The sequence below is a fragment of the Mixophyes fleayi genome, chromosome 5, assembly GCF_038048845.1.
Source record: "Mixophyes fleayi isolate aMixFle1 chromosome 5, aMixFle1.hap1, whole genome shotgun sequence".
Classification (NCBI taxonomy): domain Eukaryota; kingdom Metazoa; phylum Chordata; class Amphibia; order Anura; family Limnodynastidae; genus Mixophyes; species Mixophyes fleayi.
Genome location: NC_134406.1, coordinates 43,817,823 through 43,833,815, shown reverse-complemented (window position 1 = coordinate 43,833,815; position 15,993 = coordinate 43,817,823). Strand labels below are relative to the sequence as shown.

The 15,993-nt window shown below is 38.0% G+C and overlaps 1 protein-coding gene across 1 annotated transcript in view; it reads right to left on the bottom strand.

Moving 5' to 3' along the window:
* The window catches only part of PTPRN2 (protein tyrosine phosphatase receptor type N2), a 733,183-nt gene that overhangs the window by 245,406 nt on the left and 471,784 nt on the right, over positions 1 to 15,993 (bottom strand). The window contains exon 12 of the mRNA XM_075212113.1: positions 10,265 to 10,329. Coding sequence (XP_075068214.1) covers positions 10,265 to 10,329 — 65 coding nt within the window. The remainder of the gene's footprint in view (positions 1 to 10,264; positions 10,330 to 15,993) is intronic.

Genomic DNA, 15,993 nt, shown 5'->3' with positions numbered 1-15,993 from the left:
TAGGAAAAGATAATGCTTCCTTTTGGTAGCATAGAGGAATAAGCATGTTTTTATTTTAAGGGGATGATATAGTAAGTAACACTATAATTTTCCATGATTGTGCTTACATTTATGCATTTAAGGCAACATCCAAAATATAAACTGTGAATCCCTTTAGAACTCTACGGTGTATGAACTTAAGTGGCTTCACTGCGCATGCATGACTCCCCTGTATGCCAGAACTTAGTAATGATATCCACAGAGCAGAGGCTCGGAATTTGAAGTTTTACAAAGACCAAGCCGAAAAAAAAAGCTCAGCGCAGGTAGGCTGGCGGCGTGCCCTGGTAATTGTGGTGCACTCCTGTCGCATTTACCGGCCTTACCGAGTTCCGCTTGCCCTGATTGAATGTTCATTTTTGGCACAGTACGGAGTTGTATTGTACAACACCTATTGAATTTCGTACCACAAAATCTATGTTGTGTTACTGAGACAACTTTGTGTTCCAAAACTGAATCTAAAGCGATGTAGCAAATATTCTCTGGTATATTACCATGAATTTATAAAAAAAAAATGTGGGGTGTTTTTTGCCAGATATCTCACCCTGTGAACATTTAGGACCTGATTCATTAAGAAATTATACATATTTTACATTAAATTTCTTGCACATGCCCAGAACAGAACTACATGCCAGAGAACACAAGTGTATCCAAGTCATCTTTGAACGCAAAGGACACTTATGACTCCTATGACTTCATGTCTGTAACAGATAGGGGACTGGGCGTATGCATGTGGTCAATGTACAGTAACGGTGTGCCAAGCTTGAGCACACACAGAACAACATCTGAATCAAGCTTTAGGAATCTCTAGGTTGCATGATTATCTGTCATATCACTTGCACCAGCTACAGGTCTGGTGTAAGTGCTGGGCGATGACAGTGGTCTATGCATGTTAGGACATGTATTTGCAATCAGAGGCAACTGTAAAAATGCAATTTATGTACAGGAGACATTAATAACATCCTGATGAACGCATTCCATAGGGGGTACATGAAAAAAACACTTTTTGTGTTTGTACTAATGACTATATTACTATAAGTGAGAATAATCTAATACTTTTTATTTTCAGTGCATTCTCCTAGGACTTTATATTCCACGTATGTACTATAAGCATCGTGCAGTATATTGTCTGTTAGGTCACAGCATACCTAGATCCGTATTCACCAAGAGACGTTTCTTCGGGTCCGCTTGTAGTTGAAGATGGATGCGCCTTTGCCTGATTTACGTTTGTTTTGCTCTCCTTAATGAATCAGGCCCTTACTGTCTATTGCTCCATTTTAGTCACATGGGAAAAAATTGCAGACAAAATATACCGTGGGCACTGTTATGTCCATATTGTCACTACCAATAAATATTATCCGGTGATTAATGTGGTTCAAAGCACAAAAGGGATTTAATAGCAAAGTATAGCAGAACAAAATGATAATACAAAAGTACAACCGATACATACTCTGCGCGCCCTGGATCCAGGAACAGTCCGTCAAAGCTGATGTCTGTTAGCAAAAAGATGTTCCAGTAGACTGCTGGTCTTCTTGCCGAAAAACCAGTTTAAACTAGAGATGCTCACTGACCTCTGTGAACTGGTTTTGGTTTTGGTTTAGGATCTGGATTAGCTTCGTGTTTTGGTTTTGGCAAAACCGCCCTCGTGTGTTTTGGTTTTGGATTTTTTAGGAAAAATCCTAAAATATGCTAAAATCACATTTTTGCTCTTTTTTTATTCCAACATTATTATTAACCTCAATAACACCAATTTCAAGTAACTTGCAGTCAATTTCGACCACCTCACAGATCACAATATTATTTTCACACACTTTCGGACAAATACTGCAGCGACCTGGCTGGATGGTAAGCGACAGAGCAATGACACAAACACATAGCAGTTCCTAGCACATCCAGGACACATTGGCACACAGCAGTGGTAGAAAAGAAAAATGGTGCAAGATGGAATTGTCCTTGGGCCCGTCCTCCCTCCCACCCACCGTTATGTTGAATCTTAAAAAGGAATCCAAAAATCACAAGATCTGACGACATAACAATGACGTTTTGCCTCGTTTTCGATTCCGAGGGTGCGCAAAAGTACCGAGCCGAGCCCCTAAGTTCGGGTGTGTTCGGTACTCGAGGCCTGAACATCTCTAGTTTAAAATGACTCATAAACTGAGTGCTTTTGAGTATTAATCTTATATTGTTCATAACTAGCAACCACTAGGTGCAATCGCAACTCTGTTGAAACAGGATTTCTGCTGGTAAAATGTAGATTAATATGAGACCAAACTCCATATATTTTAGAGAACATAAACCATAAATACCCTTATTATAATACAGGGTGATTCAAAAGTCGCAGTACACCCTTTTATTTCAAAAACTCTACAGGAATTGGGCCGATTGGCCGATTTCAAGATGGCGCCCATGTTTGGTACATACCGTAAAAGATAGACCACGTCACCCATACCTTACTGGAGTATTCAGGTTTCCCAATTTCCTGTAGAGTTTTTGAAATAAAAGGGTGTACTGCGACTTTTGAATCACCCTGTATTATCTATGTATAAATAACCTTTAATTTATTTACTAAATAATCAAATGTGGATTGGTACCTTTAGAGACGGTGTACTATTACAAGTGTAAGATTAGATGTAAGTGTGTGTGTTATTTTCCTGTGCGATTGCGACTGCGTCATTAGACGTAGCATACCAATCGCAATCGACCCGGCCAAACGATATTAATGTAGCCGACTTCATCCAATTATTCGACTGCAACAGCACTAAGTCGACAATATACACAAATAGCAACAGTGCATTTGTTCGTCCACACATGAAAGTTGTCGACTGCACAGATAATGTAAACAATGAAAACATACTTAGTCCATGCATAAATTGCATTTAACTTGAGTAATTATTCTCAGAAAACAGTTTCTAAAAACCTATGAAAAATATTAAGGAACAATTGGAAAAAAAATCCAGAAGGTGAAATAAAAAAATTAAAAGATAAACGAACGATATCCTATTACTACTACCGACTGGCACAGAAAGAGTTAATTTCCGAGGCTGACCATCAACAGACTCCAAACGATTTCCTCTTATTCTTTAGGTTTTTATTCCATTTACAACAGTAACCCCCAATAGCAGCATGTGATGTACTGGACACCTTCACTGTTATCCCAGCATGCTCATGGCCTGAAGGACTGAGAGAGAGACAAATTTCCATATCAAACCCAATTTAGATGAAACGCCTTGGTTTAAAAAAAAAAAAAAAAAAAAAAAAAAAGAGAGAACGAGAGAGTGAGAAAGGGTAGCGGAAGCATCAATAGCCCCTTGATTAGATTCCATCTCTTGAGCAGACAAATATGAATATTTATTACCATGAATGCAGATTTCCCTTCTCTTATTACTCTGAACTCGAATTCTACCCACTGCTGCCTTTTTCAGGGAAATTTGGGCAACACTGTGTTTTCAAATAAATTGACAGTTCTCGAGATAATCCTGTTATTGTTTGGTAGAGAGGGATTGTATTTATTCATTCATGTGTTAACAAGGAATTAAATGTTTTCCCTTTCATCACTATAATCTTAGATGTGTGCCAATTAATAGGTGAACATGTTTTGCCAAGTTAAGCCAACGTGATGGTGTTTGACTCACTTAGTAAATTAGCACATTGCAATTGCCTACACTATATAGGGGGATTCAGATCTCTTATTATAGAGGGTCTGATTTCTGGGATATTAAAATAATAAACAATAATGACTGTGGAGTATAATTTTGAATGCTCTTTTAATGCCCCTCAGACTTATTCTAGTATTGACAGAAAAGGTAAGAAGGCTTGTGTCTCTTTCTACATGTGTATGCAAAAACAGTACACAGGACCCTCTATTATACATACTAGCCAATCACTGAGAAGACAAGAATCGATTTTAAAGTCCTGAGGCACAAATGTAAGAATACACTGTGGACACCAGTCTTCCGGGCACATTACGGAAAGACATTCAACCACTAACTTGGTTAGTCTAAACATCGGGTTCTTAAATCTTTCTTTAGCCGTAAATACTACTGCGTGCTTTGTGTATCTCCTCCATGGAGCACAGGTGAATGTAGTAGACTGAGACTATTTCATCTATGCTATGACAAGGAGATCTACAACATAGGTATGATATGTACTACTTGATGAACAGATTTGAGAACCAGTGGTCTACGGCAGTGTTTCTAAAAACCCAGTCCTCAGGACCCCTAACAGTGCAGGTTTTCCAGGTGACAAGGGAAATAATTATACAACCTGTGGATCTGTTACAATGGGGCATATTCAATTGTTGGCGTTACAGCCAAAATTAACACGCCCCGCGTACTATTACGGTTATTATGGTAATAGTGCGCGTAAATACCGTTATTACGGTACATTTCTCTCTGGATTTCAGCTCACGGCTCAGGGAGCTGCGAGCTGAAATCTGGCTTACTACACCGTAATAACGGTAATAGTTTTAACGCCGCAGGGATATTCAACGGTGGTGGTCACATTAACGGTGCTGAAAACACAGACAGTGGCTATCACGACAAAATATTTACGAAAGTGACTTGCCCGACAGTCAATAAATGCAGACTGACCTTCATAATGACAATAAAACTACCCGACAGTCTTCTGAGAAATGACGAACAGCAGTAATGACGGCAGGGCGTTTTGATGTCATTAAAAATGGCGACCGAGATATCAGCACTTTTAAAGTGCCAATGCCAGTTGTCATCTAAGGCAAGGGTTAGGGTTCGGATTAGGATTAGGGTTAGGGAGCTGGCAATGCCGCTTTAAAAATACTAATATAGCAGTCGCCATTTTAAATTACATCCAAACGCCCTGCTGTCATTACTGCTGTTTGTGACTTCTCAGAATACTGTCGGGTAGTTCTTGTGTCATTATGAAGGTCAGTCTGCATTTATTAACTGTCGGGCAAGTCACTTTCGTAAATATTTTGTCGTGGTAGTCACTGTTGGTGTTATCAGCACCGTTAAGTTGTACCCCACCATCAGTCAGTAATGAATACACCTGCGCTAAAGCAAGGAGATATGGAAAACATGCACTGTTAGAGGACCCGAGGAGCAGGTTTAAGAAACACAGGTCTATGGAATATTAGAAAGAGCAACATGAAACAAAAAGAATTCTAGAAAGTCTATCTACCTAAATAATAGCATTAAATGATATTTCAACCTCTGGGCTACAGTTTAGGTGTATTGGATGAAGAGTGGATAGTAATGCAAAGGGCTGGATTTCTCTTACGAGAGGTACCTGGTCTCTTCACAAAGAAATACAAAATAAAACCTAACTCTCACTGGTACTTTGAACATTTTTGTAAACTGGTGCCCAACCCGGTAAGACCCCATTACATATCAGCCCTTGTTATATACTGCAATTAATTCTCACGCCGTGGATCTCTTGTAAAGTGTTGCCCTTTCACCAATCACATCTCGTGTTATATCATGAATTGTGTATGCTCTCAGAGGCCCTAGCTTCCTCTTACAGCAAATCAGTGCAGTTAGTTCTTGTGTTATTGCAAAATCTGGGTGAAATCCAGCATGTATCACTATAACATAACTTGTTGCATTTGGGTCATGAATGGCAGTGGTGCTTTGCCAGTCTTTCTGCTTTACATGCACATATGAATGATGTGGCAGAAATAACATCAGATTTACTGATGTTTGCCTCTTATATATATACACGCTCCAAGTCCATAAATCCATTCATCTATTCTAATTCATGATAGATCTATTCTGATCACTGGATTACTCTGTAAAAGCAGCGGTAGCACATGGAAAGTGATATGATTTTGCAGCCGTCAATCAGAGTGAACTCTGCAAATTTACTGATTATGTACAAGTATCTGGACAAGCTGCTCCCAGCACTTAAAGCACAATATTCTTCTGCCATTCTGTCCAGGTTATAAATGTAGAATGCAATATCATGTGAAATAGTTTCTAAGTGGTTCTCGAGGTTTTTTTTTTGTTTTTTTTATAAATTCTCAAACTCTAAATAGACTAAATACTTATAGCTAAATACAAGCAATGCAAACAGGTCTGTTATTTAAGCTTGTTTCAAGCTTAAATAGCTACATTGTATAGTATTTTCAGAATTTTCTATGCAAACTTTGATCTTTAAACTCATAGTACTATTTCTTACATACGTTCAAACAGGCAGAAAAATACAACATTTTACACTCTTTTAACTGCGAGTTTCAAAGATGAACTTTGAACTTGAGTTCACAACCTGGAAGTTCTAAAATACACACTACAGCCAATATTGGTTTGACCAAAAGTTCTAGTTCATCAAACCATGCCGGTTCTACTGAATTTGAACTGGCTTGAATAGCTCAAGCATCTCTGAATATGTGTCTTTACTGTCTCTCTCCAGCCATTCTTTAGATGTGACATTTTCAAGTACCGACTACACGACACAATGCTGACTTGCCACCAGGAGAGGCGTTTTGACATAGCGGCCGTATGTGTTATAAATGTATGGAGCTACCGTAATATACCACTCATTATACAAGGCTGGTAACACTTTCAAGTTCAAGAGCAATAGCCTGAAGACAAATCTAAGGAAAGCAAGGGGTAATGCAGGGATATTACAAGAGAAGAGGTAATTATTGTCATGTAATTACTTTTATTATAGATTTGGCCAAACCAGACTTCTGGGAGCCCTAATAGAACTCTATTCTATTCCCTTATGCTGTTCCCAGCAGAAATATAGACTTCAATATCACATTTATGTTCTTTTCTTAAGTTCTTCAGCCACATAGTGGAAGTGATATCTGCTAATACCAGCTGAACCTAACCTAATGATTTGATATGATATCCTTTACATGCTAGAAATGTCATTGTGACATACTGGATAGTGGGGAGTCAGTACACTACAGTGGTAGCAGCATCAACTCATGCAGAGACGGAACTAGTGAGCTGTGGGCCCCGATGCAGGTAGGCGGGGAGGAAGTAACCGGGGCCCCCGATCCTCTGCATCTGTCATGCAATGGGCCCCATTATCTCCATGGGCCCCGGTGCACGATACCTGATGCACTAATGATAGTTCTGACACTGATCTCATGGCCATGGTATATTTTCGTAACTTTGACCAGATTTCTCCAAGCACCCAAACACCTTTATTACCCAACCATGCTATCTGTATCATACATGCAGAATGTATTACATATTCTTTCTCTACAGCCATTCTTTGTACACAACTAACCAACACTGCTGACATGAATGGTCGGATTCATAACTCTAGAAGAGCATTAGAACATCAGTGTGATGGTATTCTGAGCTTGTCCTTAGTTTCGGAGAAGAAAGTAGAAACTACACCTTGCGAGGTTGCAGGTTGCAAAAGTTCCCTCACGTATTAATAATGGACCAGAACAGTGGTCTGACACACAGAATCTACGGAACATAGTAGAAATTATCACTTACTTCTCATGCTTTCAGAGGAAGATGTAATATTCACTGGGAGAGCTTACCACTCCAAGGGAACAACTTTCTTTAATTTCACCCTTATGTAATGGATAGATAGGCATGCCTGCGAATAGGTCTACTAATTCTAGGGCAAGATTTGGGGGATTATGATGAGCGCTGCAATCCTCTCTATTGAACATCCAAGGTGGTGGATATGTTTTTCTTCCACTGTATAATATATGAATTTCTGCTTATGTCTGTAATAAAATTGAGCTTTAAACTTTAATTAAATGTTTGTCATTTCTTTCTGGTACCATTTTAGTAGTTTATAGTTTTTGTCATGTTGCTACTAATTTGCCAGAAAACTGTACTCACTAAACTAGGGTTAAATGCTAGAAGAGCCTTGGCAATGCTGAAAATGACTTTCTATGGCCCAGGGGAAGATCGGTCCTGAAGGTGTTGATAACTGGATGATTGTCTATTCAAGAAACCTAGCCATTGGAAGCCAATTTCAGCAGTCACAGGTAATGAATGGGTCATAGTGAAAGTACAAGTAAAGGATCTGGAGTCAAAGGAAATCAATACACATACAAGGTTCAGTGTAAGTGAACAAGATTTGGCCTGAAATGACTCAGATCAATGGTATCATTGATATAGTACTATAGCTTTACACAATAAAACCAGTCATTTGGCTTGGATGTCGAACAGCAAGATATAAGTAATTTAGCCATACACAGCAACTGTTTAGACATCAAGCCTGGTGGATGTGTGGGGATACTTAGACGCACAATAACAGATACTAGTAAAACACAACATTAGAGATTAGCCAACTTTTAAAGATAGGATAGGTGTTATATTTACAAAATAGACCCCTTTGTCTATTTTGCACATTTAAGAAAAATAAAATAAGTCCAATAATCTTGGTGTATCCCTTAAGCAGTTAGGAGTGGTATAGTTAATACAAAATTTAACTCACAACAATATACATTTTTTTCTATTCATATATATGCAAGTTACAACAAAACTTAGACAATTAATGTTAAAAAAAAACAAATAGGTGATCTATTTTCACAATCAGAAGGATGTTAGTAGTTGTAGTAGTATTATACTACTATTATTATTATTATTATTATTATTATTATTATTATTAATAGTCAAAACAGTCATCATTAATTTGGTTACTAACCATTGTAGTTATGGATCAGTGGAAATAACATAGCAATAGAATATTGACATCTATTTCAACATATTAAAGATTATTATTTTATTAATAAAAAACATGTAAAGAATCCAATAATCATTATTAAGATGTATAATTGTTTTTTCATATAGTTGCATTCTTTAGTTAAATAGTTTTTTGAAGACAAAGCAGCATTTATTTGATAGGCAGAGTTGGAAGAATTAAAACGTCCCTGCTGTTTGTTTAGGTAAAATTCACCATAAAATCTTGTATAAAAAGTTTTACGTGGCGAACAAGACTATATACACACACAAATAATGGAAGAGTCTGCAGCACTCTACTTAATACCGTTATTGGGGCTGTGATGAGTCGTTACATCAGAATCTAGGCATAGAGCACACTACGGAGTCATTTATTTGCTTTATCATTTGTTAAGCAGAAGAAGATGATATTCTCTATCCAGATGGATCATTAAAAGTAGAGAAAACCAACCACAATTATTGTTCCGATCCATCGTATAATAATTATCTGGCAAAATTATGGTGAGACAAGTTATGTATAGTATTCAAAAATCTTACTATTGGCTGAGTTAAATATTTGCTTAAAAACATGAACATTTTTGGGAAATATGCTATAATGAATGAAAATGTCAAAATGAAAGTCATATTTAAATTGGCCATGTGACCAGAGGAGAGACAATGGGGTAACTTTATCAAGTTGCGGGTTTGAAAAAGTGGAGATGTTGCCTATAGCAGCCAATCAATCAGATTCTAGCTGTCATTTTGTAGAATGTACTTAATAAATGATAACTAGAATCTGATTGGTTGCTATAGGCAACATCTCCACTTTTTCAAACCCACATCTTGATAAATTTACCCCAATCTCTCTTAGACATCATTGATCTCTATAAAGAGACGCTGGTACAGTGCACACAGGCACCTTAGCAAGGCGGATGACACAGCAAGGATGACGGAAAGAAGAACAGAAAGATGGCTGTGTGCACTGCACCAGTGTCTCTCCATAGAGATCAGTAATCTGTGAGATTCCGTCTCTGCTCCGTTCTCCTGTCACAACTGGAACAAAGGAAAAATGGAAATAATTAACAATGGTGCGAACAGGGCCTAAAGGTGATTTTTTTTTTTTGTAGTTAGATAGTTATAACAATAAAATAATTTCAAGTCTGTTTTGATTAATGTTTTAATAGGATGTCTATTGAGTAATCTAATTTATGGAAATAATACAGAATAATGACTAGATGGACTTCATTTTGAAATTATGTTTATTTAATATGTTAGATCTTTCTTTACTGGCTGTTTTCCAAATACATTCTTAAAATGCGCTGAAGAATGGATGCAAGCAATGGAAAATGCTTCCCAAAGATAAGAGGAAACAATGCCAAATTAAAGACGCCAACTTCCTGAATTTGGCAAGTATGATGTAGAGTCCTAAAACTGCCTGAATTTGAGATACATTTATTTTGTCTACAATCAATAATCTGTATTGGGACAACTTCTGCAATCTTTGTTATATTAACAGATTTGCCGAAAAAACATATCTGAACATCTCAATAGCATTGACAAATTAAAGCTCTTTGCCTATGCATAAAATATAAAAGAAATATAACATAAGGTCCTACCTCCGCCACTCCTGTCTGTAGGATTCTCAGTCCTGTCGATTTTTCAAGCTTCTCTTTATTGGCAGCTAGAATTAAAAAAGCAAAATAATTATTAGCAGACGTTTAGTAGCTTATTTACCTTGTGTCTACATTTCATTTACAGGTGTCCTACTCTATCAGTGAGTATCAATAAACTGGACATCACTATGAAAGACAATTATCCTAATTTTATTCCATTCCGAGGTCTAATGTTGACACCATAAAATATTATTTTTCCAGGGGCTTAAGACAAACCATGAGCTTGGTTAGCAGCCAGTGCGATTTTGCATGTCAGGAAAAATATGCATTTCTAAAGCCATTATTGTCACAACACCTACGTGGCAGATGTGTCAGGCCATTAGCGTCCTCCATACGGATGCAAAATACCTTTTAAGCCAAGACAGAGTATGGACTTAATGTAACAGCAATAACAGTGAAATGCTTCACAGGGCTGTACTAATGGTGACTCAACTCAGCAGTTTCCTAAGATCGCAACGAGCCACATTAGATATGTAAAACACAAAGGGAACGTTTTTACTGCCACACATCGGTGGTGACATTAGACATACTTCTTTTATAGTACGTCTATGCAATGCGTATGTAGTGTGCATCATTTATTGTAAATTAGCTATGAAGGTGAGGTAAATACTTTTTATTTATTTGTGCTTCTGAGTATTAGTGACTGATCTGGGCTCTCCGTTGTCTTATTAATAACATTGCTGTGAAAAACAGACCATGTACACCAGGCCTGGCAGACCTGTGGCTATTAGTCCCAGCATACCCTGACTGCTAGCAGTTGGCAAAGCATGCTGGGGATTGTAGTTTCACAACACCTGGAGAGCTACAGGTTGTTCAGGCCTGATGTACACTCTGTGCTTGACCCCCATTACTATACTGGGACACAGAGATGCTAATACATAGTGCATACTTGCCAACTCCCCCGGGAATGTCCGGGAGACTGCCGAAATTTGGGTCGGTCTCACGGACTCCCAGGAGAGCTGGCAAGTCTCCCGCATCCCGCTACTGGCTTCTAAACATGACGCGATTTGCCCCACCCCCTCCCGACCTCCAGTCACGCCCCTCTCCCGGAAATAACTTCGCCAAAGTAGGCAAGTATGACATAGTGAATCTCCCAGTAAATGACGGAGCCACATGTGACATTTTTAGGTTGGACAACCCTGTTTTGGCTATTTGACTATGGCCATGTACACAAATGAGGGTTGAGGTCCTTGATATACAGTATATAGTTCCAGTCTGTCGCTGACTACCTTCTTTATGTCAATATTATAACACATTCTGCACTCTGAGTGCTGCATTTGACAATTATACATGGTCAAAATCCTGAGCATTTAGAAATCCTATATATTTTACTTTACTTTTAAGGATTAAGCAGAAACTAAAGTATATCTCTGAGATTCTCATTATTTTTAAATGAAATCTTTCCCCTTTTCATATTGCCTTTCTACAAGCTATTCTGAAAAGAAAAATATACATTTTTAGAATTTAATTTATTTTTCCTAATAAAAGTAGAACTCATTTGGAACATTCAAAGCATTGGGCAACAGAAGACTCCTTTTTGTATTTGCGTGAAACAAAGGGTTTTGAAATATAAAAATGAAGCTCTTCAAAATTAAATTCATAGATGAAGGATATGCAAATAACCTGAAGAAGCGGAACCCTATAATGTACTAAAAATTCTGCAACAGCCTGTTTAATTAGTATTTTAATTTATCAGAATAATTCCTTACACTTGACAATTCATTCAGTAATCCATATAATTAAGCACGTTTCTACACTGAAATAATTTAGTCTGCACCCTGAATTGTAACCTCTGGGAATTTCGGGAAGCGTTTTTTGATCAACAGAATATAGCCTTTGGCCTCTCTGCTTTGTCTAGTGGTTCCAGTATTGAGGGGCAGAAGGGGGTCAAGATGACACATGAAGGTAATCAAACTGATGCTTAAAGCTCTGGATATGTATGAAAGCAGAACGAAGAGATACATATATTATAAACCACTGCAGAAAATAAGTGAAATATTAATTATATAATATTTATGTGTTTGTGAGTACATACACATACATAGGGCCTGATTTGTGTCCGGACGCAAGGCCATTTGCGTGAAATAGCTCTGCTTGAAGGACAGAACAGAGTGGGAAGGGGCGTATGAACAGAGGCAATGTAGAGGAAGGGCGTGCCGAGGGTTTGCCAACGCAGATTCAAGTCCTGGGTTTCTCTTAGGTATGTGTTGTTTTAGGCATATCATTTGTACCAGCTACAGGGCCGGTGTAAGTGCCTACTGTTACTAACATAGCACGGTGGCGTAGTGGTTAGCACTTCTACCTTACAGCACTGGGTTCATGAGTTCAATTCCCGACCATGACCTTATCTGTGTGGAGTTTGTATGCACTCCCCGTGTTTGCGTGGGTTTCCTCTGGGTGCTCCGGTTTCCTACCACACTCCAAAAACATACTGCTAGGTTAATTCGATGCTAACAAATTGACCCTAGTCCTTCTGTCTGTGTGTGTATGTTAGGGAATTTAGACTGCAAGCCCCAATGGGGCAGGGACTGATGTGAGTGAGTTCTCTGTACAGCGCTGCGGAATCAGTGGCGCTATATAAATAAATGGTGATGATCATCATGATGATGTATTAACTACTAAATGTATGCGTGCCACTAGATAGCACAGAAAACGTGCATATAAGGAAAATAGACTATAAAACATATTGTATGTACAGTACACATTAAGAACACCCTGACTAATGTACTATTAAAAGAAAATAAATATATATTTCTATTAATAATTACAGTATTCATTTGTTTTATAAAAATCTTTTTGTGCATGCGTTTTGATGTGCCTTTATATGGAATGTGTGTATCCTACACTCTGTCTGTCTACATACCGCAATTAATGTTTAGCCAAAGCGCACTTATACCCAAATTCAAATGGAAATTATTTGAGGTCTGCTTACATTTGAAAATGGTCGGAACTATGTTCAAGTTTCGTGCTCGCTTTTTACTCAGTACTATAATATTTCAATTTCTCTATGGGTCAAGGAATTGCTGGTATATATACTACATATGTACAATGCTAACAAAAAGTAGTTACAAATATCTACAAGCTAATTATTGCTAAATCTGTTTATTAGGCTGTATACTTGCTTGGGGATGGTACTGTATTCAAGCCTGGAGAAACATGGTGTATTGGCATGTTAACTAAACTGTATACTGGCATGAGGGATATACTGTATACTGCTTTGTGGGCTGTAATATATCATGGAAATGGGAGCTGTCAATCATATGAAACATGGGGCTGTACTGTATACTGGCAAGAGGCATGTACTGTATACTGATATGTGGGCTGTAATATATCAAGGAGATGGGAGCTGTCAATCATATTGAACACGGGGCTGTACTTTATACTGGCATGAGGGATGTACTGTATACTACTATGTGGGCTGTAATATATCATGGAGATGGGAGCTGTCAATCATGTGTAACATGGGGTTGTACTGTATACTGGCATGGGGGATGTACTGTATACTGCTATGTGGGCTGTAATATATCATTAAGATGGGAACTGTCAATCATATGGAACATGGGGGTGTACTATATACTGGCATGAGGGATGTACTGTATACTGCTATGTGGGCTGTAATATATCATGGAGATGGGAGCTGTCAATCATGTGTAACATGGGGCTGTACTGTATAGTGGTATGAGGGATGTACTGTATACTGCTATGTGGGCTGTAATATATCATGGAGATGGGAGCTGTCAATCATGTGTAACATGGGGTTGTACTGTATACTGGCATGGGGGATGTACTGTATACTGCTATGTGGGCTGTAATATATCATTAAGATGGGAACTGTCAATCATATGGAACATGGGGGTGTACTATATACTGGCATGAGGGATGTACTGTATACTGATATGTGGGCTGTAATATATCATGGAGATGGGAGCTGTCAATCATGTGTAACATGGGGCTGTACTGTATAGTGGTATGAGGGATATACTGTATACTGCTATGTGGGCTGTAATATATCATGGAGATGGGAGCTGTCAATCATATGGAACACAGGGCTGTACTGTATACTGAACATGGTGATGTATTATGCTTTGTACACAATACTTAATTTTATGCTGTTAAAGTATTTCATGTGCATATGAACCATAGAGCAAAAAATAAATAATAATAATGTAGACAATATTACCATGATGGAACAGCAGAGATGATACAATTATTTATTCTTACAAACTGTCCACATATATTGCATTCTCTTCAATCCGGTGTTATAGGCAGAACTTTCTGCTCGCACAAAAATACAGCACCTTTTCACACACAAAGTTTCACTTATCGAGCTTAAAGTTTCACCAAATTTAATGGAAATGCCTGTAGGGTTTAGATGGCAGAAAAGTTTGATACATGTTAGGAAAGTTGATCCCCCAGCTATTGTGGTAAAACTTGGGAAGGGCATGCTAGAACTTGTTGAACCAAAGCAACCAACATGCTTTTCCAGTCAATCATTACCAGTGCATCCTGGGACATATAGTTCCATAAGATCAATAAATAAATACATATAAATATGGTTTAATTGAATGAACACTCCCCAAAGCACTTTATTATAAAACAAAGTCTTCTCTTCTCGTTTACCATTGTAATATAAAAAAAAATATTGTGTCTTTGTAAACCAATGTGAGAAAAATCCCCCATAAAAGCTGACACAACTGCTAACAACAAACACCTAACACTGAATGACTGTGACCTAATAGGATGATATATGTTGACCAAGACTTTGTAGCATAGTATTTGTGTTGGCTTCTATGGGATTTTATTTTTGACATTGGCTTATTGAGAATGAAGAATTCCCATTGGATTACAAAGACAGGAGATGCATCGTCTCCCGGTTTTAGTAAGAACCAGCCCAGGCTTTCTAGTGCTGATCTATAGTCTGGGGAAAGGGGGGGGGCGTCCTTTGTTTTTTTTATTACCGTATATACTCGTGTATAAGCCGAGTTTTTCCAGTACATTTTTTATGCTGAAAAAGCCCCACCTCAGCTTATACTCGAGTCAATAAGTTTTACCAGTTTTCTGTGGACCTCGGCTTATATTCAGGTCGGCTTATACTCGAGTATATACGGTACTTATTAATTTACTAGCTGATCTTCTCTCATTATTTTAATAGACCATTCATTTCAATGGGGTCTCTATAAACTGGAAGCGCCATTGATATTAATGGGCTATTGAAATGAATTGTGTAAAGCTGTGTGCTGCATGCATCTTCATGCATCTGCAAACCCAAACGTGTCCAGTGCAGATCAGCCATGGATATGTCTATGGGGATCACATACACATAACCCTTTGCATGTACCTTTCACATGCACTTCAGTTTACACTCACATTTTTATTGCATAAATGCAATGCCAGTGGGTAACTGTCCAAGAGACCTGTACTGAAAAACAACATTTATCTATTTAATCAATAAATTATTTTATTTTGGTGGCCACTTCTTTAAACATCATCCTGCGATGGCCTTTAGCTTTCACAAGCGGTACTTAACCGTGGGAATAAAATACACGTTATTTATCTATTACCAGTGGTCAAAGTGGGCTGGTATACAATGGTATAACAATCTGCCACTTCTTCTACTGCCTTCATTGTAAAACTAACAAATTCCATTCACTTACATTAACCATTCCACCACT